We start from the raw sequence: 27,507 nt of genomic DNA on the forward strand, positions 1-27,507 counted from the left end.
CTGCTGTCGCCTTCTCCTCCCGCCAGGTGGCGACAGCACCCTCCTCAGGGGGTGGTGCCCTTTCAGTCTTCCCCACACGGTGGCCAGAGGGGGCGCTAGTGAGTCACAGGTGGCCCTGCTGGCTCATAACAGGCCCGTGGCCTCCCTGCCTTCACCCTCTTCCTCCTGTGTCCACTGCCCCCCACCCCCCCCCCCCACCCCCCGCCCACACACACCAGCTTCCCTTGCTGGCCTTTGTGAGGCCTTTCCTTACCACCTGGTCTGACGCCAGCACAGCTACCCTGGCTCCTTCCCGCCTTCCTTCTCCCCAGCACGTTATTGCCGTCTGCCATGATCCGTGTTCTGCTTGACGCCTCGGTAACTGTCCCTCCACCAGAACTGAGCTGCAGGAGGGTGTGTCCTGCATTAGGCTTCTGGTCTCTAGGGGTCCCCGGTAAATACCTGTCCAATGAGGGAGGGAAGGCAGGCTGCAGCAGGCACCTGGGGCTGCCCCCAAAATGACAGAGGGCCACAAACCTGCCAGTCAGTCCAGTGTCTCCCAGCTGTGGGGCAGGAAAAGGGACAATGAGAGCACAGGGGACCAGCCCAGAGGCAGCCCTGCAGGAAAGCAGAAAGAGGAACAGCAGTGGGGTGCACCGGTCCTGTGGCGAGGGGGCTCAGGGCAGGGCTTGGTGGGGGGAGCTCAGGTTGGCACCCACAGCAGCAGCCAACCAAGGCTAGTGTGATGAAGGGGTCCACCGGGGTGGGTGTAGCATCAGGACTAGCCACAGGGAGCCCTGACGGGGGGGAGGGGGGTGCCGGTGGAACACACTGCCTGGGGAGCAGGGTGCCTGTCAGGCTGTGGCCTCAGGTAGAGGACACGGCCATGATCAGAATGGAGGCTAGCAGGGAGGAGCAGCAGCCTGGCCTCTTTCTCCTCCCACCTTCCCCTCTCTCTGCCAGGGAAGCGTTGAGCATGTGGCCCTTGGTCCAAGGTGGCTGCTGCAGCTCCTGCCACTGCGTCCTCATCCCACCCCACTGGAGGGGAAGAAAGGAAAGGGACAGGCATGCACCTTTCAGGAAATAAATCAGAGACTGCGTTGTCTCAGATCACATCCAGAACCCAGTGGCTCAGCCACAGCCAAATTCATGGGAGGCTGGGAGGCGAGCCAGGTTGCCCTCCGAACAGGACAGGCTGGTATCAGGGGGAGACAGCTGGCTGTGCCTGAGAACCAAGCGTGTGCACTGAGGCTTGCAAGGATGGGATGCCCAGGGTCAGCATCTGCCAACAGGGGGGTGAGAATGAGCTAGAGGTGAGGCAGGGCCCCAAGGCGGGCACAGTGTGGACACAGACGGGCAGACTGAATCAGTGGCTACTGAAGAGGTAAAACCTACAAGGTTTTATGACCCTTGAGGGCCAAGGGATCCAGAGGGAACTAAGGAACGCAGGCACATCTCCAAAACGCTACAGATAAGAAAAGCTTACAAAGGAGGCTCCACGTTGCTCCTGTTACATCTTCCAGGAGAGAACGGAAATTCACATCGGGTGAGCGGCCACTCCTGATGGGAGCTTCCTCATAGGCACCCCAGTTTCTCCACGAGCTTTGGGTGGTTGGTAGTGTTGCTCTCATCTAGGTAAGGCGGGGCGGGGCGCCTGGGTAGCTCAGTCGGGTGAGCATCTGACTTCAGCTCAGGTCACGAACTCGGAGTTCGTGAGTTTGAGCTCCGTGTCGGGCTCGCTGCTGTCTGCCTGGAGCCTACTTCGGATCCACTGTCCCCCCCACCCCCCACCACCACCTCCCCCTGCTTGCACGCAGGCTCTTTCTCTCGCAAAAACAAACATAATAAAAATAGACTACGGAAGCCGGCTCTGTGGGACTCAGTGATTTGCTCTAAGCCAGTAACTGAGCTCCAGCCCAGGTGTCTGGGACCCAGGTGCAGGATACCCCAGCACCTCCAGGGGAAGGAAGGCAGGTGACAAAGCCCCAGGTGCAGAGTGCCAATGCAATGCTCAGCTCCTACCACCAGTAGGGCCTGGTATTGCCCGAGGGTGGCCTCCTGTGCAGAGGCAGAAACTCCCAGGAGCCCGAGGGCCCCAGAAGTCCCTCCCTCTGAGACCTGCCGGTCAGACTTTTCCCAAGTGAGACATCTTTTTTGCCTTCAATGTGCCTGCCCCTGGTCATGGCAAGAGCATTCCTAACCATGATGCCCATGCCCAGATGTAAGCCCAGCCCAACCTGGGTGCTGCGGCCCGCTGCGGTCACATGGGAGATGAAGGGCTGTGCAGTTTTCCAGGGACGGGAAACAGCATATGCAAAGCCGTTGCTCTCTTTTTTTAAATTTTTATTTGTTTTTCAGGTGGGGAAGGTTTTATAGCATGGATGAAAAAAACATTTTGTATTGTCATCACAGACTTGCCTCACATAATGACTGTTTGGGTCGGGACAGGACCAGGGAGAGGCCAGCCGAGGCACTTGCCCCGGGCACAATGTAAACGGGCCCCAAGAATCTTATAATACACAAGACACGCTAATACTTTTAATGTGATTTAAAAACTCAAAAGTGATGGGTGCCTCTGTCAGTTGAGCGTCCAGCTTCGGCTCAGGTCATGACCTCACGGCTTGTGGGTTGGAGCCCCGTGTCGGGCTCGCTGCTGTGGGCACGGAGCCCACTTTGGATCCTCTGCCCCCCACCCCGGCCCCTCCCCACCTATCAAAAATGAACAAACATGAAAGAAAAAGTAACGTAAAACAAACTCACGATGCACCAAACAGCAGCATTGCAAATAAAGACAGGGTGAGGATGACTTATGTTTATTCCAGCTCCAGCAGCACTCAGCACAGCACCTTGCCGATTCCGCCTCCACCCCTGCCCGCCGGTGCTCCTGTCTCTTGCTGGGGGTGCAGCGGGCCGTCCCTACGTCACATCTTACATACAAGCTCTCTGTCGCTTTTCCAGCGCTGCTTATTTTGTCTGTGCCCAGCTGATCTATGTTTCCCTCTGTGAAAAAAGCGGGGAATATCCCGAATGGGGATAGAATGCATATATTCCCCGATAGATTTGATGGAAATAGTTTTCCATTCAGCAGGAATGAATTGAAGTTGTTAGGGGAGGGACAGATGTGCTTCTGAATCGTAAATGTAGCACAGCCACACTCTGAGCGCAGCACAGACATCACACGAAGAGCCTCAACCCTCAGTCTGTGTTTCTGAGCCCGGGCTTGCGGGGAACACCCCAAGGCAGGCTGAACGGCCCCCGCGTTTCCCCGTGTGGACAGAGGCTGTCCCAAGCATCCTTAGGGCCACGGGAAGTTCTGCGACACCCGCTTTGTCACTTCCTTCCCCGCTTGGCTCGCTGAGGCCGTCCTTCCTCCTTGGTTCCTGTTTGTATGCAATGCCACACCGAACGCCTTTGTACACAAAGCCTTTCTCCTCCTCAGACCACAAGTATCGGGGAAAATGTCGAAGGGGTGACTGAGCTGGGGAATGCCTGAGGCCCTGCTGCGAGGGGACCTCAGCCCCTGGGAAGGTGACTGTCCTGACCCCAATGGTGCCCCTCCCCATTCTTGCTCTGTCAGTGAGCTGCTAAGGTATCACTTCCAGAGGCTTCCCTTTAAATCCTACTCCTAGGGCTGCCTGGCTCGCTCAGTCGGTTAAGCATCTGACTTTGGCTCAGGTCATGATCTCACAGTTTCTAATTCTCTCTTTCTCTCTCTCTGCCCCTCCCCTGCTCGTGCTCTCTCAAAAATAAACATTAAAAAAAATTTTAAATCTCCTCATGTATATTTTTACTTAAATTTGTTATAAAACAAACACAATTTCAAATAATAGCTGTAAAAAAGATGGGTTCGGTAAACGAGTTCATTTTTGTCCCTAGTATCTATTTAAAAAACGCATCGTAATGTAAAAAATTATTTTACTGCTTAAATCTCTTACCACATACCTTGGCACGCAAAGAGTTAGTGTGTGGTCTAAGGTGGGACCTGTGGCTCTTAGGCCACCGGGCTGGCACCGCCCTTCCTGAGTGTCCAGGGCAACCAGAGTGACTTTGCTAAGCTGCAAGCAGCCTCCTGCCACTCCCTCCACACCTTGGGTGGAGCCCAGCATGTAAACAACACCACCAGCTCACTGCCCAGGCCTTCACGAGTAGCAGTAACTCGCTTTTAATGCCCCCAGTGAGAAGGGAGGCAACTATCAGAGTCATCTCAATTTACAGCTGGGCACACAGAGCTATGACCGGGCATAAGAGGCAGAACCAGGGTGGGAACTCTGGCCCCGGGGAGGCCTGGGCTCCGGTCATGCTGACCCCTCACCCCGTCTCATCTGGGGCCTTTTCAGGCTCCCAGGCCCTTGCCCAAACCCTGCCCTCCACCCAGCAGGCCCCGCTGTCCACTTAGCAGGTACTCCTTCCCCTCCCACATGCTGATCACCTCCCTGCCTGCTGGCTACCTTGTTCAACTGACTCGTCCAACCTTATAGCTTCCCCCACGTGACCAACACGGCAGACCAAAATGGATGAAATAAGGAGAGGGACGGCCAGGACACCTGCCCCTGTTCCCAGGGCAGAATGGGGCAGGCCTCAGGGTTCTCACTGCCTGGTCCTCGGGGCCCAAGGGATCACGGGGACAGCCTGCAGGGCATTCGGAGAAGGCCCCCTCTGACATCCCTGATAATGTCACAGCCCCTGTGGGAGAGGCCCGGAGGCCTCCCCAGGAAGGAGGCTGGCCCTGGGCCGAGGGAGGTAGAGGTGCGTCCTCAGCCCCTCCTGGCGCAAGGCTCCCCACAAACCGCGGCCGGCAGCCGGCGAGTAGGGTCCCTGGGCCTCCTCCCACCCCTTCCATGTGGATGCTCGATAAATGAGCGCTAGGAATGTCCGCGGCACAGCCCGCTCTTGCCCGGTCCGGGGGGAAGCAGCCTCTGCGGTCAGGCGATCAGCCTTCCCACTAAACCTCCCCCAGGACCCTGGGGTCAGACCTCACCATGAGTAGCCCGAGGCGAAAGTTGTGCCCGAGAGGAATGCGACCACCGGAGAGGCTGGGCCCGGCTGCGAGATCTCAGGGCCCCCACAGAGAAGGGCCGCCTACTCAGACCCACAGACGCAGGCGCCCCCGGCCCCCAAGGAGCCCTCGCTGGACACCCAGGCCTTCCTAGCCTGGATGAGGGGGTCCACATGCAGAGCTCCTCCCTGGACCTCCCCAACTCCTGCTCCTGGGCTCCCCCCACCCCCCACCGACACAGGCTGGGGCTCCCATGGTGAATTCAAGCTTTATTGCCACACACAGACTCTCCTGCTTCCTCTGGGCCAACTCCATGCCAGGCAGAAGCTGGCTTGCTGGGCTTGGCCTGGAAGCAAACATGCCACGGCCGGAAGAGCGGGGGAAGGGAGGGGGTCTGGGGGAGGGAGGCCCTAAGAGACCCCGACCCCAGGTTTCCCTGAGTGGCGCCCAGCCCCAGGGCCTTGGGGGCTGGCTTGTGTTGGGGGAAGGGGCTCATCCTGACCCTCCTCTGGGGCCCCCAGACCTGTGGGGGGAGGGGCACCCCACCGAGCCCCCTCTGCCCCCGCCGCGAGAAGAGCTGCACGTGCATGTGCGCCCACACGTGCCGCCACAGGGGGCCCTCGCCAGCTGGCAGTCAGCAGTCCAGGCCGATGGACACCAGCAAGTCCTCAAGCGCCCGCAGCCGCTGCTGTGCCTCCTCGATGGCGCTGTAGGTCTGCACCGTGCTGGCCACGTGGAAGCGGATGTCGTCCACCAGCGGGATGGAGTCCGTCTCCTGCCGGGCGGCCACGGCCGCCGCCTCCTCCCGCACGGCCTCCACGAAGTCCTCCCGCTCCACCAGCTGCGGGCAGGCCAGCTCAGGGCGACGCCAGCCACCCGCCCGCAGCCCGCCCCGCCCAACACGGCTCCCACGGGCCCACCTTCTCGATGACCTTGGCCATGTACTCGGTGCACTGGTCCTCGAGGCGCGCCAAGCGGAACAGCTTGGCCACACGCCACACGCCCACCACACTGTCCTCGTCCAGCAGCTGGGCCAGGCTGCGGCCACACAGCCGCTTCAGGCCTGGCAACAGGTACATGTCGGCCACACTCAGCACGTCGTAGGCTGCTTCCGGGGGCAGCTGCGGAGAAAGGAGGAGTGAGGGAGGGTGTGCCCAGAGGTCACCGAGGCCACTCGGGGGGCTGGCAGCAAGGTTGGGAGCTGTTAGGGAGAGGGCGGAGGATGCAGGCAGGGCAGGGGCTCCCACCCATGCCTTGGGGTGCCCAGACCGCTGCAAGCATCCGTGGGCCTAGAGGGCTGGAGGACCTGGGGTCCCCGTGCCTCGGGCAGGCCTGGAGGCCAGGTGGCAGGCAGGGCCTTAGCAGGGGAAAGAGCTCGGGTTGTGAATCACAGACCTGTGCTGTGGAATTCTAGCTGTGGGACTGCAGGCAAGTTACTTCACCTCTGTGTGCCTCAGTTTCCTCTCTGGGAGGTGCAACCATGCCTGCCTCAAAAGGTTGTCGGAAAACAGAAGGTGCTATCCAAACGGAGGCACCCACACAAAGGGTGATGGAGTTAACTCTTTCCCTGCTCTCTCCCACCCACACCTGGACCCTGTGCTGGGAGAGACCATGTGCTCAGCTCCGGTCCAGACTTTGGACAGTCACAGGGAACAGGCTGGAGACAGAGTGGGCAGGACCTCTGCTAGCACATCCCAGGCCACGTGCACTGCTTACTTGGGCCAGGCACTTTCCCTGCGACACACACATCCACCTGCACAAGACCTTAAGAGAGAACAACTATGGGCATCCCTGCTTTCTAGAAGGGGGAAACTGAGGCACAGAGCAGTTTAGTAACCAGCCCGAGATCACACAGCTTGCGAGCAGCTAACCCAGTGCCAAATCAGGTTTGGAGCCCAAGTCCACACTTTGAGCCAGCCGCAAAGCTCAGGAGGGGTGGGGATGGGACAGGGTGGACCCTGGGTGGCAGGGGCCACAGAGCTGAGCTGTGCCGCAGGAGAAATGAAGCTGAGGAGGCAGGAGGAAAGGAGGCCCGGGAGGGCACTCAGGTGGAGAGGCTGGTGGGCTTAGGAATGGGAGTGCTACATGAGGCGAGCAAGCAAGGGGCTGAGGCCACAGCCCAGCTTGTCCCCCATGCCCTCCTCCTGCCCAGAGACCACCTTTCCCAGCCTGCCAAGTTGGCAAGCACAGCCGCTAAGTTCTCTCCAGGGCAACATGAGAACCAGTGTGCGTGCGTGCGCGTGTGTGTGTGTGTGGCCTCCACCTGGCCTATGACAAAGACACTGCTTGCCTAGTCTTCCTCTTCCTCCTAAAACGTGAGCTGGCCTGCACCCCAATCTCCAGATGCAGAGGGGAATGACACCCTGGGTGCTGCGGACCAGGTCTGGCCCACCCCGTGTTTTGTAACCAAGTGTTACTGGAACGCAGCCACACCCACTCACTTCTGCCCCGGCTCCCGGCTCCCGGCTCCACAGGAGGGGAGAGCTCACCAGCTGGGACTGAGACCCCCTGGCACACGGCATTTACACACACACACACACACACACACACACACACACACACTTCTGGCCCTATCTACGGCTATTCATGTTGCCCGTATGTTAGGGATGCTCTGGGGCAACTGAAGACCTGGAGAGGCACCAAGAGAGCTGGGGACAGACATCCAGACCCCTGGGAGTGGACAGCCTCAGGGTTCCCCACTGCTGTGGTAACTCAGGGTTACTGTCCCTACCCACCCTCCCTCTGGAGAAGAGAAGGCGGGGACCCCAGCCTTCTAAGTTCCAAGTGTCACGGGCTCATGATACAGCTCTTGTCACTCGTTTCTGTTCTAGAACCTACCAAGGCTCCCTCAGCCTAAAAGAAAAATCCAAACATGTCCCCCACTCTGTCTCCAGCCTCACAGAAAACCAGCCCCACGGAGTCAGTTAGGACCTAGGCACTCCTTTCAGCTCCACAGTGACCCAGCCTGTGGACCTGTCCTGATTCCTGACTGTCATGCCCCCAAACCCAGCAGACACAGCCCGCCCAGGCCCCGCACCTCTGTGTGGTCACTGTATATGTAGTAGAGAACATGGGTGAAGATGTCAGGCGAGATGCCATGTAGGGTGATGGCCGGGAGGCCGCCTGAGGCCTCCAGCTCCTCGTTCTCTCGGAAGTGGTCATCCAGCAGGGCCCGGAAGTAGTCGCTTCGGCCGCAGAAGAAGGCCTGGGGGAGGCTGGGCTCAGGAGGGGCCGCTGCCAGGGTCTGTGGCCAGAGAGCTGGCCGGAGACTTAAGGCAAGGGGCTGGGGGGCTGGGGGGAAGGGACGGCACCTTGTGGCAGAGAAAGCTGCAACCTTCCACCCGGAAGCAGACGTCAGGACAGCTGTTGAAACCATCGGGAAAAGGGAAGGGCAGCTCCCCGAGGTCACCCTGGGGGATGGGAGAGAAGACACCATCAGAGCAGGGGCAACAAGGGAGAGTGGCTGGCCCCAGCCAAGAGCCTGCTTTAGCTCCATCCCGGCGGGGTGGGCTGCTGCCCCATCTGCAGGTTTGGGGAGGGGCAACAAAGGTAACCTGGGCTCAGTAAAGGGAAGTGACTGGCCCCGGGTCACACAAGGACTGAACCCAAGCATGGGGCTCGTGTACCACGGCTGCGTGCGCACTAGGCCCAGCCCCGGGCGGCCGTGCACTTACGCGGAGCTCAGGGGGCAGGGCACAGTCGGCCAGCAGGGCCATGTCCTCCCGAAGCCGGGGGTCTGCTGGGGGGGGCTCGATGGTCAGCACCTTCACGCATGTGCCTGGCTTGGACGCCACTGTGGAGGGGAGAGCACAGCTGCAGGGAGCCCGCTGACCCTGCCAGTTCCCGCCCAATGCCCCGGACCCTAAGCCTGGACGCACCGAACTCGGACACCTTCTCGCACTTGGCCTCCAGGTCGCTGAGCAGATCCCACAGCTGGCACTGCTTGGCCAGGCGCTCGCAGTCGCTAACATGCTCCACACCGACGTCCAGGCGACCTGGGTGCAGCGCGGGAGGCTCAGAGCCTGAGAGGGGCCGTCCACCGTCCCCCACACTGGGACTCCTGGGTCTGCTGGCTGCCTCGGCTTTCCCATCGGGAGCCACTGCCTGAGTTCTACAGACCCCGGGACGGGTGGGAGGGGGCTCGGTTTATGGGCAGGGTAAGTGCTTCCTGAGCGGACACACAGGCTCATCGCCTCCCAGCCCACCCAGGAGGCAGCTGGAACAGCACCACACCGCAGGGGACAAGCACCAGGACGTAAAGGGTGGGCCTGAGGCCACAGCTGGGTCTGCTGCTAGACAGACACCCCCTCCCTGCTGGCCCCACGGGGCCCAGAGGCTCACCTGTGTACAGGTACTGCAGCAAGGCCCCGAAGGCCACAGGGTTGATCTGCAGGTAGACACAGCCAGGAGGGAAGGTCGGAGGTGGCCCCCTAGCACGAGCCGCCAGCCGTCCCTCTGTCCCCCCCCCCCCCGGGAGGGACGCACCAGTGGGTGTCGGAGGACCACGACACTCTTGCCCTTCCATTTGGTGTCCAGCATGTTGGCAAAGTAGGTGCTGCGCGCACCTAGGACGCAGCGGTGTGCCCGGAAGGGTTTCCCGTGCACCACAAAGATCACGTCGCTATGGATGCCTTGTTCCAGAAGCCTGCAGAGGGACAGGCAAAGGGGGTGTGCAGCACGTGCCTCCCCGCGGTCTCACCACAGCAGCCCCTGTCCCATCCTGCAGGAGAGCCCTCGGCCCCGCATGACCGCCCCACGCCACACACGAGCCAGCCCTGCACCCCATCTCACCGCTGCAGGAAGTCGTCGTAGTAATCCCGCCTCCTGCAAGAGGCTGTCACCTGCTTGTAATCACGCAGGGCCCGGCGGATGGCGTCGCTCAGCGCCCCATAGAGGCAGCGCTCCCCATCAAAGGTGTTGGCCTCACAGCGGGCTCCTGGGAGCAGCCCCCGCCAGTCAGCAGGTCAGGGATTTGAACACTGCAGCTGGGACAGGGTCTGGGGGAAATCCTAATCTCCCCCCCACCCCATCCCGCAACCTTCCCACACGTAGGGCCAAGTCCTGGAACTTGCAGCCCCTCCCAAATGACCCTGGGTCCCCTCTGATGCGAGCATCCTCTCTGCCAGGGCCTAGGCACGCAAGCACTTCCGTGGACCACAGACTACAAACAGGGCAGGCTCAGGACTGCCCCTGTTCTATGCACCAGAGACACAGCCGTAAACATACAAATCCCTATCCTGCCTGAAGTGACACTCTAGTGGGGCAACAGACAATAAGCAGGTTAACAAATGATGTCGGGGCTATGAAGAAAACCAAAGCAAGACAAAGATAACGGAGGTTGCACCTGCCCACAGGGAGGTCACGGAAGGTCACCGTGTCAGTGACAACATGCAGTGACCTGAATGGCGGAGGGAGTCAGCCACGCAAAGATCTGGGAAAGGGCACTTTACGTAGGAAGAACAGCAAATACAAAGACCCTGAGGTAGGAGCACCAGAGAGGCCAGCGCGGGTGGAAGAGTGAGCCCACAGGAGAGCCAAAGTAGGTGTGGCCAGAGGAAGACGACAGGCTGTGTGGACTGGCAAGGCATTTTAGTTTTATGCTAAACGCAAAGGGAAATCATTGGAGAAATTTTAAGCCTATTAGACTTGTTGTGAGATGGACCAGGCTGCGATATGGAGAACAGACTGTAGGTGGGGCAAGAGGGGCGGCGGGTGACCGGAGGAGGCTGGCTCTGCGGCCAGGGAGAGATGCTGTAGCCCGGCTGGGCGGTGGCAGTGGAGATGGGGAAGTGGGCAAACAGGAAAACAGGTTCTGAAGGTAGAACCAAGAGTACTGGCTGACTGGGTATGTGGAGGGGTAAAGGAAGGACAGGGCGTGAGGGCATCGGCCAATGCACACCCATGCCTTTGTGCCCCTGCACACGCGCAGACCGCACGTACACGCACACAGCCCCGGCCCCTTCTCTCACCATTGGCCAGAAGATAGAGCACTAGCTCCTCGTGCCCACACAGGCAGGCGTAGTACCTGAGGGAGGGAGAGGAGTATAGGAGGCAGTTATCGGGACTGAAGGCGCCCCCCACCTGCCCTGACCACCCACCCGCCTGGCACTCACAAGGGGGTGCTGTCCCACTTGTCCCGCACATTCACCTCCACGTCCCGCTGCTCCAGCAGGTACCTAGGTGGGGAGGAAGTCAAACCTGGGTCAGGACAAGTTCATGGTCTGGGAGAGGAGACCCATGGAGTGGGGAAAGAGAGAAGACATCCCTTTTGGCTGGGGGAAGTCTCCCCTAGGTGAGGGCAGATGACAAGCTGACCAGAACAGGAAAGACATTCGTAGCAAAGAGACCAACATAGGTAGAGACTGTAGATGTGAACGCCTAAGGCAGATGCTGAGACTGTGAGCAGTAGGGACCTCTGGCCTGAAGGCATTTGGGAGCGAGGAGGCAGTGATGGGCCATCTGTTCTGCCACAGCCCTCTGGCTGCTTGGGACCGCAGACTAGATAGAGGAGACTGGAGGTAGGGAAGCCAAGGAGAAGGCTGCTGCAGGTGTCCTGGTGGTGTGGAAGCATGAAGAGAAGTGGCCAGATTCTAGAAGGCAGAAGTCAGGAGACATGGTGGCTGACGAGATGTGAGAAGTGATGGGGGTCATCACGGACTGAAGCCATCACTGAGGTCAGGCAGCCTGGGGGAGATGTCTAAGTTGGACCAGGCGTGCTCTGAATTGCACTCGGCTTTGGGGGGTATCAGCTAACTCCTAGGTGAACCTGATGCTGGGGTGGGACCAGGGACACCGTGGGAGTCAGCAAGCCTGGGACTAACCCAAGGGAGCTAGTGGTGGGTCATAACTAGGGAACACGGAAGGGCCCGCTAAGAGATGTGCCTCACATCCCAACCAGGCACCCCCTCACTCCCTGCTTTATGGCGATTTCAGTGCCAGATTTGTTTTAACCGCATTTAGGAGTTTCCGAATCTGCGGGATCAGAGGTTGATTCTGGGTCCTAGTTGTTCCCAGAGTGCCAGGCCCAGAGCGGATCAGTGGGATGAGCCACGTCTGGAGTCCCAGGCCCGCCCCAGGGTTTGACCTCCGGGTCCTGGGCGCTCAGAGGACGACCCCCTCCTCTCCGCCCACTTCTCCGGAGCTCCGCGTAGCAGTCCTCTCCTCTAGGAAGCCCTCCGGGACCCCAAGGAGTAAATCACCGCCAGCACTCCGTCCCCAGCCCCGGTTCGGAAGGCTGCCGCGGCCCCCTGCTTTGCCTCTTGGGGGTAGGTCAGCGGAGGGTCGGCCGCCAGGGCTGCGGCGGCACAGGGGCGCGCGCCTGTCCCGAGCCCGTCCACTGCACGCCCCCGGGGGCGCCCGCCCCACCCCCCGCACACTCCCAGGGCGCCGGGGTCCTCACCGCACTCGGCCCACATCCCCCTTCCTGCAGCTGGCGAAGAGATCGCTGGTGTCCATGATGCGAGCGGCTCGGACCCCGGCCGAACGACCTCAGGCGGCGGCGGCAGCGGCAGCGGCGGCGGCGGCAGCGCGCCCCGGCCGGATGTAAACACACGCCGACCCCGCCCCACTCCGCAGCGGCGCCTGGCGCCCGGAGGACCGACCTGGGCCACGCCGCCCCGCCCCCTGCGCGCCCGCCCCGCCCCCGCCCCGCCCCGCCCCGCCGCGGAGCAAGAACGAGTCCGGCAGGCAAACGGGCTGGGCCCGGCGTGGTCTCCGGGCGGCTTTAATGGGGGTCCCGGGGCGCGGCCGGGGAAGCGGGGCCGTTCCGGGACCGGCTCCTGGGGGCGCCAGACGGGGATGGGGAGGGCTGTGCCGAGACTGTTCCGTGAGTCTGTGGGAAGCGGGAGGACCCCGCACCGAGGGCCGGGCTGCGGGAGAGCGGCCGGGGCCGGGAGGGGAGGGGAGGCGCGGTTGTCCGCTCCGGATCCGCCCAGCTCGTCCCGGCGCAGTCCCAACGGGGCGAGGGTACGGCCGCGGGGTCACAGCGGGCCAGAGCTGCCGGAGGGCGCCCTCACAGGTGCGTGTCCTCCTCAAACACGTCCGAGTCCTCAGGGTCCCGCTTGCCCCCCATGAGCGCGCTCCAGCCCCCAGGGCCGTTGACGGCCCCGCCGCCGTTCAGGCTGGGCTGCTTCTCCTGCATCTCCGACTGGCTGTCGCTGGCCACGTCCAGCGTGGGGTTGTCGTGGCAGCCGTTCTCTACGAAGCGCAGCTCCTCGCCGTGGGACTGTGGCGACGGGAGAGGGACGCTGGGCAAGCGCTGTGGCCCAGGCCCCAACCCGCCTGTGACCTTGAACGAGTCACCTCACTCGCGGTTCCTTCCCTAGTGTGTGAAACCCTCCACAGGCAACCACCAGCGGACCCTCCACAGACGCCCCCTCCCTACTGTTCTGTCCCCCAAACTCCTAAAGATCCTTTGCACTAAACAACCGGTGGCCTCCCTGGTGTCATCTGAGCCCTCCCAACGGCCCCCCACTGCACCTCTAGCACCTATCAGGGGGCTGCTTCCCTGCAGAGGGGGACAGGTTGGGTGCCAGGCTCCAGACAAACAGCTTCACTCGAAGTACCCCATCCCGGGACAATCGCAGCCACCCCACCTGCACATGAGGACGCCGACCTTGACCTTGTGGGGTACTGTCTCCACCACAGGCCCCGCCCCCAGCCCAAGCCATCTGGCCGAACTTGACCCCATGCTCACCACGTGTTTGAGCTTGGGCAGCCGCCGCTGCCAGCAGTTATAGAGCAGGCCCAGCACGATGATGATCACACAGATGGCACCGATGACCACCAGCACCACAAAGAGCGTCCCATAGTCGCTGCGCACCTGGCTGGCCCGGGCCTGGCAGCTGCTCGTGGTGGAGTAGTTCTGGATGCCAATCTGGGGGTGGGAGGGGTCAGCTTCCTCAGCTGAGGTCCTGGGTGCCAGGGCTTCCCACAGGGCCGTGGGGTTAGGGCTCAGGCACAGGGAACAGGCTTTGAGAAGAGCTGGCATAATCCTGACTAAGCCCCCTCGGAGGCCGGGACCTGTGCTCATCTGGGAATCTAGCCCTATCTCTGCCCTATCCCCCTCTGTTCACCTGACAGCAGCCCCAAGTCTCTTGATCCCATGCCTCCATTCCCAGCCTTCCCTCACATTGCCACCATGGCTCTGCCCTGACTCTGTCCCTGCTGAGGCAGAAGTTTGGGAATCAGGTCCCTGAAACAGTCTCCACCTTGGGGATGGAGGTGTTCAGGTATCATTCTGCCCATTATGGGCTATAGACAGTGTAGACTGGGATGCTGGGGACAGCCTACATCCCGGGCTATCACCAGCTCCCAGCTTCCTCCCTTTGCCCGTTAAGAGTAGTCACCACAGGCATTGAGCTGCCCAGTACCCCTGCAACAGAGCAGGCTGTCTTGGGTGGGTCTGCCTTCTTGGTCCTAGAGGTTGCTGTGCCCACACCGGCCCAAGCAAGCACTCCCTCCATAACTCAGCCTCTTGGGCAGAAAGCAGGGAAGGGGAGATGCCATCCTCATCCGATGACAGGTGCCAGGGAGAGGGTGTTGTCTACTAGCCCCCAGTGTAGAGACCTGGGAACCTCCCTTTCTGCTTTGGGCTTCCCTAAGGCCAGGTTGTCATCGCTTCCTGAGTGTCTGTGAACATCCTGTTTAGTTACAGTACTATTCTCCATTGGCTTTTGAAGTTATCAAAGATCAGTTTCTCTCAGTAGAATCACCCACCAATGACACTGCTAAATTTGCCCACTCATATACTTCCAAAAAGACACAGCATGCCTTCTGGCCAAGTCAGTCTGAACAGTGTCCAGTAAAGCTAGAACACCCAGGGGCCAGGAGAAGAGGCAGGAAGTTTTTGTGGGAAAAAAAAAGATCAAGGCCAGCCCAAGTTTCCTTCCACCAGTCCCCCTGTGTTCACGAACCCAGAACTTCACAACTGGAAAGGCCCTCGGTAACCATCCAGGTAGTGAGAACAGCCTCACGGTTAAAGGCCTGGACTCTTAACATCATTCAGGCCTTGTCCAAAGCCTGGCTCTGTTGCGTAGTGGCTGTGCCTTCTCAGGTGGGCCACCTCCCTTCTCTGGGCTACAGCTCTCACATACAGCACCTACAGTACTCCACAGGTACCTTATTTAATCCTGACAAGGCCTGGGGTGGCGGTGAGGGCCAAGTGAGAGAACCCAGCGCAGTCCAGCACTTAGTAAGCACTCAATGTGCTTATCAAAAACACCCAAAACCACCACCACAACCACCTTTCCGCCTGGCATGTGATAGATAGGGAGGCAGGGCCCATGGTCACGGCCAATTCATCTTTCACAGCTATGAAATGCTGTAGAGCCTTGGAGAAGGGGACTAATGCCAGGTCACTGGGTTCCACAGCGAGTACGAGTACTTTGGATGGAGATGAATGGTGATGGTCCTGAAGAAAGGAGGTGAGGAGCCCAAGGTGTTTCCCTTCAGAAAAAGTACAAGGACCAGGAGGATCGAGGGGACCTGCTCCTCCCACAGGCCCCAGCTCTGCTCAGCCTGACGCAGGGGTAGCAGGTGGTGCAGGAGGAGAGGTTGGCCAGCCTGCCCCCAGCCCACATCTCCAGGACTGGCCATGCAGCTGGCCAACCGCACAGGGGTCAGAGGTGCCCCTCAAGATGGCAGGGCTGTCGCCCGAGCCTGAGCCCCGTGCCCACTCCCCAGCAGGCCCTCTCCCACCAGAGAGCTCCTGGCTGATGGCCTCCGGGCCGTGTTCATGCCTGTCTTTCTCCTGTGGTTTCTGAGACTGCGGCAAGCTCTCCCAGCCCACCAGGCCTCTGCCCAGTTCCTGGGCCAGACATGGTGTCGCTCCTGCTATCTTCCCAGAAACGCCCACTTACCAGTCCAGATCCCCCTCGGAGGTCCCCTTCCCTCTGAGTCCTCTCCTGCCCCTGACCCGCTCCTGGCCCTTCCCGCCCCTGGCCGTTTCGCGAACTGTGCGCTTGTGCACACACGTGTGTACGCACTCTGTCTCTCCCACGGGAATGGCGTCTTAGGGCAGCTAAAAGGAGGAGCTGCCTAGAGCAAGAGTCTGTCTTCTGCTCCTTCGCACCACGGTGCAGGCTGTCTCCTGCCCTCAGGGAAGCCAGCCCTGTTCCTAGAACTTTAAAGAACAGGAGGGGAGTGGCTCCCTGCCCTCTTACCTCCACCAGATTCCTGCGGATGTCTCCCAGCATGGAAAGGACGTCTTGAGTGGGCACCACCCCTGGGGGGAGACACCATCATCAGCACAGCCCCGGCCACTGAGGCACCCCCAGCCCCCTGGGACAGCCTCTGGCCTAAGCTTCCAGAACCTTGCTTCCCAGCTCTTGACCACACGTGGACCTCACGGTGCATGTGCTCCTATGCTTGCTTCCTGCTGGCTGACTCATTAAAAAGGACTGAGTGAATGACCGCTATGTGACAGGTGTGACACCAGGCGGTCACTCCCACAGACCCCCAGCACTGTGTTCTGAACGTGCCCCCTCCACAGCCCCCCACCACTAAGTGTACGCCCCCCGTGCTAAAACCACACCTCTTCCCCTCTGGGTCCGAACTTCACACCCTCGTCTTCTCCAACTCCAGCTTGTCAATACTCCCTGAACCCTGCAATGGGGGCCCAACCACTACCACATCCTCTTATCCCAGAGGTCCACGTTCAAAGCCCCTGTCCGTGCGCTCGCCCGTGGTTCTGCAGACCTCCCCTGGCCCTCAGGACATGGTGCTGGTGTAGGGCTGCCCCCCAGGCCCTCCCTTCCGCGGGCTGTCCCCTCTCACCCTGCTCGCCCACCAAGGTCATTAGAAGGTGCTGCTCCTTCTCGCTGGGCTTGCTCAGGGAGATGTGCCAGTCCCCGTGGCGGCCACTGCCGTGGCGGGGCAGCACCTCCTCCACCAGGGCCAGGAGCTGCAGCCCCCGGTGCTGCCGGAACACCTCCTACAAGGACGGAAAGAGAGCCCCACGCTCAGTGAGGGAGGGGCCCGCCTCCAGGCCCGGCCCCCATTCCAGCCCCCAGCCTCCAGCCTCCTGGTGGTCAAACTCCAGGAAAGGCCATCTGGCTGCTCCAGAGGGGACCGCTCTCATAGCTCCAGAGACCGCTAGAGAGGCCGTGAGCGTGGCCTTCGGGCGAGACTGTGGGAACACGGAGACGCACACCCACTGGTTCCGGCAGGCATCTGGGAGCTCCTTCCAGCCTGGGCTTCTCACATGAGGAGGGCACGGGCCTGCCCAGGGACACTCACAGCTGACCTGGGAACAGATATGCTCGCACGAACAAGGAGTGTGGGGAGCTTGTGAGTGGTGTGTGAAGGCCTAGGGCAGTCTGCTGGTCAGGCCTGGAGTTCAAGAGTATAGTGCGAGGGGTGAATATACCGGGGTGGGGGGGTGGTGTCAGGGGTGCAACGGACCAAAGATGCGCACAGCCACGCAGCCACGAAACCCGGGAGGGGGGTGGTGGAGAGCGGTAACGTGCTCCTCTCTTGCCTGTCATTGCAGAGATATGGCCCAAAGCTGGGGAGTCGAGAAAGATGTCTGACCACCCTTATGGAGGCAGCGGTGACCAAAGGAACTAAAACAGACATGGTTAAAATGGTAACTCCTGGGGCCAGGGGCAGGAGGAGGGATATAAGAAGACTTCATTTGCATCTGACACTTTCTTGTACTGCTTAGATTTTCTTCACCTCGTGTATATATAATTACGTAATTAAAAACCACAAACGAGAGGCAGGCACTGGCCGGGAGCTCACTGAGTGGCAGAAACCCACACAAGCCGCCAACCTTGCCCCATCAGGGAAAAGCGGCCCCCTCCAGGCCCTGTAGCCACCCCCCTCGCCCAGGCTCCTCTCCAGCAGCCATCTCCTGCCGGGATGCAGGAAATCACAGGCTGCTGCACCTGGCTTCCGTATTCCCAGCTGTTCCGCTCTCTCTCCAGTGCCCTGCCTTAGAGCTTCGAGCTGGGCGTCTCATCACACCACTCCCACGGGGCCCTGATTCTCCTATCACCTTTCTGTGAGAGCCCAAGCTAGTGAGCCTCCCAGGTCATCGTCCTACCCTACAGGCCACCAAGGGAACTGGAGTTCCTTGTGACCATGGCGAATGGCAGGTGGAAGCCCAAGCCCTGGCACTCACCAGCCTAACAGAAAGCCAAGTTAAAGCCAAAGTTCCAAACTTGGCAGAAAACTGGTATCCGGAGCTAGCCATGAGCTGCTGGGAAAGCCCTGTTCCCCAAGCAGGTCTTACCGTCCTCATGTTCATGTGCACACGTGTGGGGGGATGGGGTACACGCCTGCATCTGCCTCAGTCGCATGCATGCACTGAACCCAGCAGCCTCCCTGCTTACAAAAGGAACACGCTCCTACCAGGGCAATGCCTCCCCCCTGCCACAGGCCTATGATCCCCGACATGTGCACGTCCCACATTTTCTGCGTCCAGGTGTCTGCCTGGCTTAAGCTCACAGACCTGCGATGTCCTGGTAACATCTGATGGCTATATATTTCGTGCCACTTATTTTGTAGATAGGCACTGAGTGTCACTGGCTTAGAGAGAAAGCCCTGAATCTGGAATCAAACAAATCTGGGTTCAAATCCTGGTTCTGCCATTCACCAGCTCTGGGACCTTTAGCAAAATACTAAACCTCTCTGAGCCTCAGCCTCCCCATCTGAAAACATGAGTATTGGTCCTAACATGATGGGCTTAATGTTAGGATTAAAAGGAAAGTACTTATTCTGTCACAGGTGCCAGGACAATTGGATAGCCCAGTATCAAGAAAAAAACTCCCTGACTGATACTTCACACTACAGTGATTTCCAGATGGATTTCAGATCTAAAGCTTTTACAAGTAAGCCTAGAAAGCTATCTTCGTTACCTCCAAGGAGGCAAAGATTTCTAAAATGGACCTGAAAACACTAACCATGAAGGAGAAAATTGGTAAGTTGGACTATTTTATGATCAATTTTTTTTTTTTTTTTTGAGACAGAGAGAGACAGAGCATGAACGGGGGAGGGGCACAGAGAGAGGGAGACACAGAATCCGCAGCAGGCCCCAGGCTCCGAGCCGTCAGCCCAGAGCCCGACACGGGGCTCGAACTCATGGACCGCAAGATGGTGACCTGAGTCAAAGTTGGATGCTTAACCGACTGAGCCACCCAGGCGCCCCTTATGGTCAAATTTTTAAAAATTAAGAGCTCCCGTGGGCGCCTGGATGGCTCAATCGGTTAAGTTTCCGACTGCGGCGCAGGTCATGATCTTGCAGCTTGTGGGTTCGAGCCCGCGTCACGCTCTGTGCTGACAGCTCAGAGCCTGGAGCTTGCTTTGCATTCTGTGTCTCCCCTTCTCTCTGCCCCTCCCCTGCCCGCGCTCTGTCCCTTTCTCAAAAATAACTAAACATTAAAAAAATTAAAAAAAAAAACACTTCCGTTTATCAGAAGGTACTATTAAGAGAGAAAAAAGGTGGAGCGCCTGGGTGGCTCAGTCAGTTAAGCGACTGGTTTCGGCTCAGGTCATGATCTCACGGTTCGTGAGTTTGAGCTCTGCGTCAGGCTCTGTGCTGACAGCTCAGCACAGATTCTGTGTCTGTCTTCCTCTCTCTCTGTCTCTCCCCTGCTCACACTCTGTCTCTCAAAAAATAAACATTAAAAAAAATTAATAAAAAAAGAGAGGAAAAAGGCAACCCACAGAATAGTAACAGATATTTATGAGATACATGTCTCGTATATACACACACACTTCACAGAGATCTCACATCCAGGTTATATAAATAATTCAGAGAAATTAATTTGAAAACGTCAAGATAACCCAATCGGATGCAATCAGCCGAAACACATATGAAAAGGTGCTCAAGTTCGTGACTCATCAGGGAAATGCAAATTAAAACCACAAAGTGACACCAGCACCCTACACACTTTGAGAAATGCCTAAAATGAAGACAATGCCAAGGTTGAGAGAGACAAGGAAGAACCAGACCTGGCACATACTGCTAGAGGCAGTATAACTGGGTACAAACGCTGTGGGAGGCTGTTGGACAGCTTCTGTTCAAGGTGGATATATACACACCGTGCCCCTGCCATGCCACCATGAGAACTGTGTCCATAATGCTCCCCAAAATATGTGTCCAAGAGCAGCCACAGCAGCACATTCCCAAGAGCCCAAAGCTGGAAATTACTCAAAGGCCCAGCAACATTAGAACACATACATCAATGGGACACTATATAGAATCACGAAGGAACAAACTTCCCTACATGCAATCTGGATGAATCTCAAAAACAAAACGTTTTTGCAAAAATGCAAAAATCCAGAAACAAAATAACTGAATAACTCTGTTTATATACAGTTCAAAAGCATGCAAAACCAGTATACGGTTACAAGTCAAGAAAACGGTTCCCCTTGAGGGAACAGCGTCTGGAAGGGGGAATGAAAAGGGCTCTGGCAGTGCTGATCATGTTCTGTGTCTTGATGTGGGCGGTGTTTATGTGAGCGTGGTCCCTTTGTGACAATCCAACAAGCTGCACACTTATGATCTGTGCACTTTTCTGGATGTATACTGTAAGGCATTAGAGCTTTTCTTAAGGGCAATACACATGTGGGTGTAAGCTATCTTCCCTGCTGACTCCTGTGTGGATGGTCCTTCCTGTACGTCACACCGTTTCTCCCACAGTAGGGACTCCAGATCCTCTGCTACCATCCAAGCACCCATTTCCAATGCCCTAAAGCTATATGCAACTCCAAATGACTGGTATGGTCCTTATGGCAAACAGAAAGGGACACATGCCCTGGCCATCAGATCATTTTGACTTGTGGCAACACAGCAGTCAGAACGGATGAACGTCCTGCTCTCCCACCTTGCTACAAACATGGAGAGATGCTGGAAAAAACCACGGCAGAAACAGAGGGCACTCAAAGCCAGAAGAGTGAGCAGGTGCGGAAGCCACGGCATCAACTCCTGAGGGTCTGGGGCCCAGATAGAGGACCCGGGACCTGGACACTTGGCTTTCAATGTCCACGTGCTCTTGGCGCATGTGAGATGAAGAACTAGAGCAGAGCACCAGGATGGAGTCCGAAGTCCCCAAAGAGCAACCCTTTCGGTGAAATGGGGACTCAGAAACATTCCCAAGTTGGAGGAACTGTACAGGGTGTCTGCCCGTGTCCATGAGTAAGGGAAAAAGGTCATCCAAGATCACTTAAACACTCAGGCTTGAGACGCCAAGGAGGCTGTCGGTTAAGCCTCCAACTCTTGACTTTGGCTCAGGTCATGATGTCACCATTCGTGAGATGCAACCCCATGTCAGGCTCTGCAATGACAGTGCGGAACCTGCTTGAGATTCTCTCTCTCCCTCTCTTTCTGCCCCTCCCCTCACTTGCTCATGCCCTGTCTCTCTCAAAAATAAATAAAAAACATTAAAAAAAAAACCCAGGCTTGTACTTCACCAGGGTGTGGAGTCCAAATGTGAAGTTCTTTGTGTTATAAAGATCCAAGCCAAGAACTAAGATGAAAGCTGACCCAGGGCCCCTGGAACTCCCACAGTCTCCCTGAAACCATTTTGTTGGAACTCTTTCACAACCCAGGGTTGAAGAGGAGATCACAATAATAAATGGTGACCCAGAAAGGGAGTAAAATACAAAGCCACAAGCAGAACCCACATCCCAGGATGCTGTGTTACTAAAACAAAAGGAAAGAAATCATAAAATTAATATACTTACAACAATTCAGAAAATGAAGGAACAGAAGCCATAATGAAAGAAGGGAACAAAATGAAGAACAAAGGGAGGGATTTGGAACCAAGGAGAAATTCTTAACATACAAAACAGTTATCTATATTAAAGATTCAATGGATGGATCAAACAGAAGATTAGACACTGCTGGAAGAGAGTTATTAATTTGGAAGATAGAGCTAAGAAATCACTCAGAATGCATCAGGGAGGGGCACCAGGGTGGCTAAGTCGGTTGGGTGTCTCACTCTTGATTTCAGCTCAGGTCATGGGATGGAGCCCCGCACTGGGCTCTGCACTAAACACGGAGCCAGCTTGGGATTCTCTCTCTCTCCCCCTCTGTCCCTCTCCCCAGCCATGCTCTCACTCTCTCCAAAATAAATAAAATGGAAAAAGAAGAATGCATCAGAGATATTTTAAAGAGAGAAACCATGAAAGTGTTAAGAGACGTAGTAGACAGAAAAATAAGGCCCAATAAACTTGTAACAAGAATGAGAGAGAAATGGGAAATTGGTAATATGTATCAAACTGCATATGCAATCTCACTTCTGGGAATTTACTCTGAAGATACATCCCAACAGCACAAAAATACATACAAGGTTAGTCAATGCAGCCTTGTAAGTAATTGCAGAATACTGGAAACCACCCAAATGCCCACACAAGGGAAATTTAATGAATAATCTATAATACATATACATAACGGAGTATTATTCAGTTGTAAAAATAAAATGATTGAGAATAATCTCCGTGGGCTAATATAAAGTGGTTTCCAGAATATACTGTTAAGCAAGAAAAGTAAAATGCAAAAAAATAATGTTATAGATTGAGTTGTGTCCACCACCCCCCCTCAACAAATTCATATGTTGAAGTCCTAACGCCCGGTACCTCAGAATGTGACTGCGTTTGGAGACAGGGTGTTTCCAGAGGTAATTAAGTTTAAAATGAGGTCATTAGGGTGGCCCTATCCAATCCGATAGTGACTTTACAAGAGGAGGAGACTGAGGACACAGACACACGCAGAGGAAAAACTGTGTGAAAACACAGGGAGAAGACGGCCATCTGCTAGCCAAGTAGAGAGACTTCAGGAGAAACCAATCCTGCCAGCACCTTAATCTTGGACTTCCAGCCTCCAGAATAGTGAAGGAATAAATTTATGTGTTTAAGCCATCCAGTGTAGTACTCTGTTATGACAGCCCTATCAAGCTAATAAAAATATAAATACTCTGCTACCTTCCCTGCAAGAAAAAATGGAAAAAATTCTACATCTATCTGTTTATTTCTATAAAAAGAAGCCGAGGAAGGATAACCAGAAACTAATGAGATTGGTTACCTAGAAGGAGTGGGTGGGAATGAAGGTAAGAGGTAATGGGGGAGAGGGGGGTTTCTCTAAGCATATATTTTTGTGTCACTTAGATGTTTAGAACCACATTAATGCTTTACATACTCAAAAATACAATTAAATCAACAAGGATGGGGGATCCAAAATGGAATACAAACAGAAACAAAGAAACCTAATCATATTTCAAATGCATAACTACACCAAAAGGGGGAAAAAAACTAAATTAATTTCGGAATTATCCAAAGACAAAAGAAACTTGCAAGCAGACACTGAAGTTTACTTATCAGCAGGTTTGCTTTTGCATCAGCGTGGGTTAAAAATCCTGCAACCGCTTGTGTATTCTAGAACTGAAGAAATGAGTACGTACATTGGGGATGTTGGGAGTGAGGTTTCCGTCGGTGAAGGAAGATACTTCTGTGGAACAGAAGAAGGCTGGGAAGAGCCAGTGGTCCTGGATTAGAACTGGAACATTGGGACGGTAAGCAATCGAAGTTATCACTGTAAATATGTGTGAATACAGAAGTAAACACATATGTACATGTATACATGTATTATGTATGTGTATCTGTGTCTACAGAGAAAAAATACAGATAATTCTCTCTCAGGGCCTCTAAAAAGGCCAAGAAGCAATGATACCCCAGTAGCCATGAGCACACTGGGAGCCCAGATCTTGTTTCTGAATACCTTTCCTCTTCAAAAGGAACCAGGGCTCCCTGAAGAAAGGACCAATTCCAGGGTAGGGCAGAGAGAGTACAAGACAGCCTGAAACATCTAGTAAGTACGTCCGTGGTGTGCACTCAGCAACTCAGGGGCCTCAGATGCAGGATCAACTCCTCTCCAGCTGTTTCTGTCTCTAGGCCTTCGCGATCCAGTCCTTTGTGCTGAAGAGCTCTTCAAGGGCCCTCACCGAAGGATGGTTGGTACCACCCCCCCAACACCTCTCGTCCTGGTGCCTCGAGGCTTCTTTCTGTTGTGCAGAGCAACAGGTCAGTTCCCTGCACCACTACCGAGGATTTTCTTTTGCCTTCCAGAACCCAAAGACCGTACCTCTCGGTTTACTACTTCATCCTTCTGCTCCTCTCTTGGATTTTTCTCCACAGGCTCCTTTCTAGTTGCCTCTGCGTGGACCATCTGTGATATTGTAGGTCACGTAAAAGAAGCTGTACGTCTGCGCTGCTTATTTCGCAATCTTGCGGATCAAATTCCTGACACTGAAGCTTTACCTTGCGAGACTTTCTCTGAGAGGCTGTCAGCACTTTCCTCCCTATCTTTTTCTCAGGATGTGTTCTCTGCAGAGCTCCATCATTTTTACGTGCAGGACTCCAATTACTTTTCATTGAACCCTTGACATTTCATTCCAGATTAAAGACTAAAACATGAAAACTAAATGCAATGCCTTGTTCCAGGTGAGACCCTGGACCCCTGGTGAAATCTAAGAAAGGTCTACAAATTATACTTGTGCATCAGTCAGTGTTAACACCCCGGTTTTGATAGTTGTGCTGTGGTGAGCTGAAGGACCAGCCTTGCTCTGAAGACACACATACTCAGGTATTGAGAGGGAAGGACAAAAGGCAACAATGCCATCAACTTACTCTCAAATGGTTTGAAAAAATGTTAAGAATTGGTGAATCTGGCTGAAAGATACATGGGATTTCTTTGTATAAGTCTTCTGAGGTTATCTCAAAATAAAAAGCTACAAAAAAAGAACAGGAGAAAATTAAAGATGTTCCTCACACTAATGAAGGCCGATAGAGATATGTCCTTGCAGAAAGAGCTGCTAACGGGTGTATTTCAGGAACAAGGTGGTTAAATTCAAAAGAAAGGAATGGGGATGTGAAAAGACGTGCAAGCAAAGAAACGGATAAATATATTGATAAAGCAAACAAGCACTGTTAATAATAGTGACTAATGCTCAATAACAGTAATCGTCAGAGAAATGAAAATCAAACCCATAATGAAATTCTACCTCACACCCATTAGGATGGCCACTATTGAGGGGCACCTGGGTGGCTCAGTCAGTAAAGCATCTGACTTCGGCTCAGGTCATGATCTCACGGTTGGTGAGTTTGAACCCTGTGTCAGGCTCTGTGCTGACAGTGTGGAGCCCGGAGCCTACTTCAGATTCTGTGTCTCCCCCTGTCTCTGCTCCTCCCCTGCTTGTGCTCTGTCTTTCTCTCTCTCAAAAATAAATAACCAGTTAAAAAATTTAAACAAGGACGGCCCCTATTCAAAAAAATAAAAAGAAAGAAAGAAAGAAACAGAAAACAGGGAAGGTCTGAGTCAGTTGAGCATCAGATGCTCAGTCAGTTGAGCATCCAACTCTTGGTTTCGGCTCAGGTCATGATCTCACGGTTGATGAGTTTGAACCCTGCGTCAGGCTCTGTGCTCTGTGCTCTCTCTCTCTCTCTCTCTGCCCCTCTCCCATTCTTGTTCTCTCTCTCTCTCTCTCTCCTTCCCTCTCTCTCTCTCTCCCTCTCTCTGTCTCTCCCTCTCTCTCAAAATAAATACACTTAAAAAAAAAAAAACAGAAAACAAGTGTTGGTGATGATGTGGAGAAACTGGAACATTTGTCCACTGCTGGTGGGAACGTAAAATGGTTCAGTCACTATGGAAGACAGTACCAAGGTTTCTTAAGAAATCAAAAATAGAGTCACCATATGATCCAGCAATTCCATTTCTGGGTATGTGTATATATATATATGTGTATATATATATAAATATATACACACACATATATACACGTATATATATATATATACACACACACACATATATACACGTATATATATATATATATATATACACACATATATATATATATACATATATACCCCAAATCATTGAAAACAGGGTCTCAAAGAGATATTTGTATACTCGTGTTCACAGCAGCATTATTCACAGTAGCCAAGATGGGGGAGCTACCCAAATATCCACTGGCGGATGAACGGATAAACCAAACGTGGTCTATACATACCATGGAATGTTATTCAGACTCAGAAAGGAAGGAAATTCTGACACAGGCTACAACATGAATGGACCTTGAGAACATTCTGCTGAGAGAAACAAGCCAGTCACAGAAGGACAAGTACCGTATGATTCCACTTATAAGACACACTTAGTCAATTTCTTAGAGACAGAAAGTAGGGTGGTGGTTGCTGGGGGTCTGGGAGAGTGGTTAACGGGGACAGAGTTTAGTTTTGCGAGATGAAACACCCTGGAGATCTGTTTCACAACAGTGGTAATGTGCTTAACACCGCGGTACCCTAAAAATGGTTAAGATGATAAATTTTACGTTAGATTTTTTTTTTACCACAATAAAAATATCCATCACTGGGGTGCCTGGGTGGCTCAGTCGGTGAAGCATTCGACTCTTGGTTTCGGCTCAGGTCGTGATCTCACAGTTCGTGAGTTTGAGCCCTGCGTAGGGCTCCATGCTGACAGGTTGGAGCCCGCTTGGGAATCTCCCTCTCTCTCTCTCTCTCTCTAAATAAACAGACTTAAAAAAATAAAATAAAATCTTAGAAAAAAACACATCATAAAAAATACGAATGGCTAATTAGGTGGAGATCAAATATTAAATGAGAAAGACTAACAAGGCAAAACCAGGGAAAGCAGAATGAAAGCATTTTTATAGGGGAGTCTACGTGGCTCAGTCGGTGAAGCATTCGACTCTTGGTTTTGGCTCAAGTCATGACCTTGAAGCTTCATGAGTTCGAGCCCTGCATCAGTTTCTGCGCAGACAGAGCAGAGTCTGCTTGGGATTCTCTCTCTCTCTGCCCCTTCCCCACTTGTGCTGTCTCGGTCTCTCTCAAAATAAATAAATAAAACTTAAAAAATATTGAAAACAAAAAGGAAGCATTTTTATATATGTATGTATTGTTTGGAAAGAGGAGAGACATTATCTTTAGACTTTATTATTCGAATATGCACACACAAAATTTAATGGCCTCAAGTACCCATACTGTGGTCTCTAAGTACCGTATTTCAATAAAACGAATGAGGGCTTAGAGAAATGTTGATTTCATGTCTAGGGAGGGAAAGTACGAGATGAGCCTGGCACATTGTATTATACCAGAAAACCAGGAAACTATCAAACACTAACAGGTTGGTCAAAAAGAAGCCACCTCAAAGAGGCTCTCAATGGCCAGGGACAGGCATCAGTAAGAATCACCACTGCAACAGCTCAAAACACATCAACAGTGTTAAAAATCCACTTGTTCATTACTTATTAACGGAAAAAAGAAAACCTCATGGATCACTCTTGAATTAATAAACACACGTGTCGCATACACTTTACCTTCTCCCCTAAATCCACTAAATGATAGTAAAGGTCAAAAACCACAATGACAAGGGGCGCCTGGGTGGCTCAGTTGATTAAATGTCTGACTTCGGCTCAGGTCATGATCTTACAGTCCGTGAGTTTGAGCCCCGCGTCAGGCTCTGTGCTGACAGCTAAGAGCCTGAGGCCTGCTTCCGACTCTGTGTCTCCCTCTCT

At 54.8% G+C, this 27,507-nt stretch overlaps 2 protein-coding genes and 1 long non-coding RNA gene across 4 annotated transcripts in view; 1 reads left to right on the forward strand and 2 right to left on the reverse strand.

The window, feature by feature from the left end:
• Positions 1-5,231: 5,231 nt before the first annotated feature.
• Positions 5,232-12,507, reverse strand: ABTB1 (ankyrin repeat and BTB domain containing 1). 2 transcript variants are annotated; one of them, XM_042962328.1, is made up of 12 exons: positions 12,375-12,507; positions 11,089-11,151; positions 10,945-11,000; positions 9,767-9,911; positions 9,461-9,620; positions 9,317-9,362; positions 8,854-8,970; positions 8,650-8,768; positions 8,287-8,385; positions 8,013-8,180; positions 5,896-6,096; positions 5,232-5,816 (listed from the first exon to the last, which is right to left on the reverse strand). In XM_042962328.1, exons 1-12 carry the CDS (start codon positions 12,428-12,430, stop codon positions 5,610-5,612), a joined length of 1,437 nt encoding a protein of 478 aa, XP_042818262.1. In that variant the 5' UTR covers positions 12,431-12,507; the 3' UTR covers positions 5,232-5,609. The 2 variants fall into 2 exon arrangements, with proteins under 2 accessions (XP_042818262.1, XP_042818268.1); XM_042962334.1 differs by having other exon boundaries at positions 11,124-11,151; positions 12,375-12,504.
• Positions 12,508-12,668: 161 nt separating this feature from the next.
• PODXL2 (podocalyxin like 2) overlaps positions 12,669-27,507 on the reverse strand; it is a 40,686-nt gene continuing 25,847 nt past the window's right edge. The window contains exons 5-8 of the mRNA XM_042962342.1: positions 16,751-16,907; positions 16,138-16,199; positions 13,671-13,850; positions 12,669-13,199 (exon numbers count right to left, since the gene is read on the reverse strand). Of these exons, the coding sequence (XP_042818276.1) occupies positions 12,987-13,199; positions 13,671-13,850; positions 16,138-16,199; positions 16,751-16,907 (612 nt within the window). The 3' untranslated portion in view covers positions 12,669-12,986. The remainder of the gene's footprint in view (positions 13,200-13,670; positions 13,851-16,137; positions 16,200-16,750; positions 16,908-27,507) is intronic.
• Positions 15,314-23,962, forward strand: LOC122232620. Its single transcript, XR_006209979.1, has 6 exons — positions 15,314-15,399; positions 17,466-17,561; positions 18,704-18,896; positions 23,358-23,490; positions 23,713-23,786; positions 23,870-23,962. It is a non-coding gene; the product is annotated as an uncharacterized LOC122232620 (long non-coding RNA).

This window comes from Panthera tigris, chromosome A2, assembly GCF_018350195.1.
Source record: "Panthera tigris isolate Pti1 chromosome A2, P.tigris_Pti1_mat1.1, whole genome shotgun sequence".
NCBI lineage: Eukaryota > Metazoa > Chordata > Mammalia > Carnivora > Felidae > Panthera > Panthera tigris.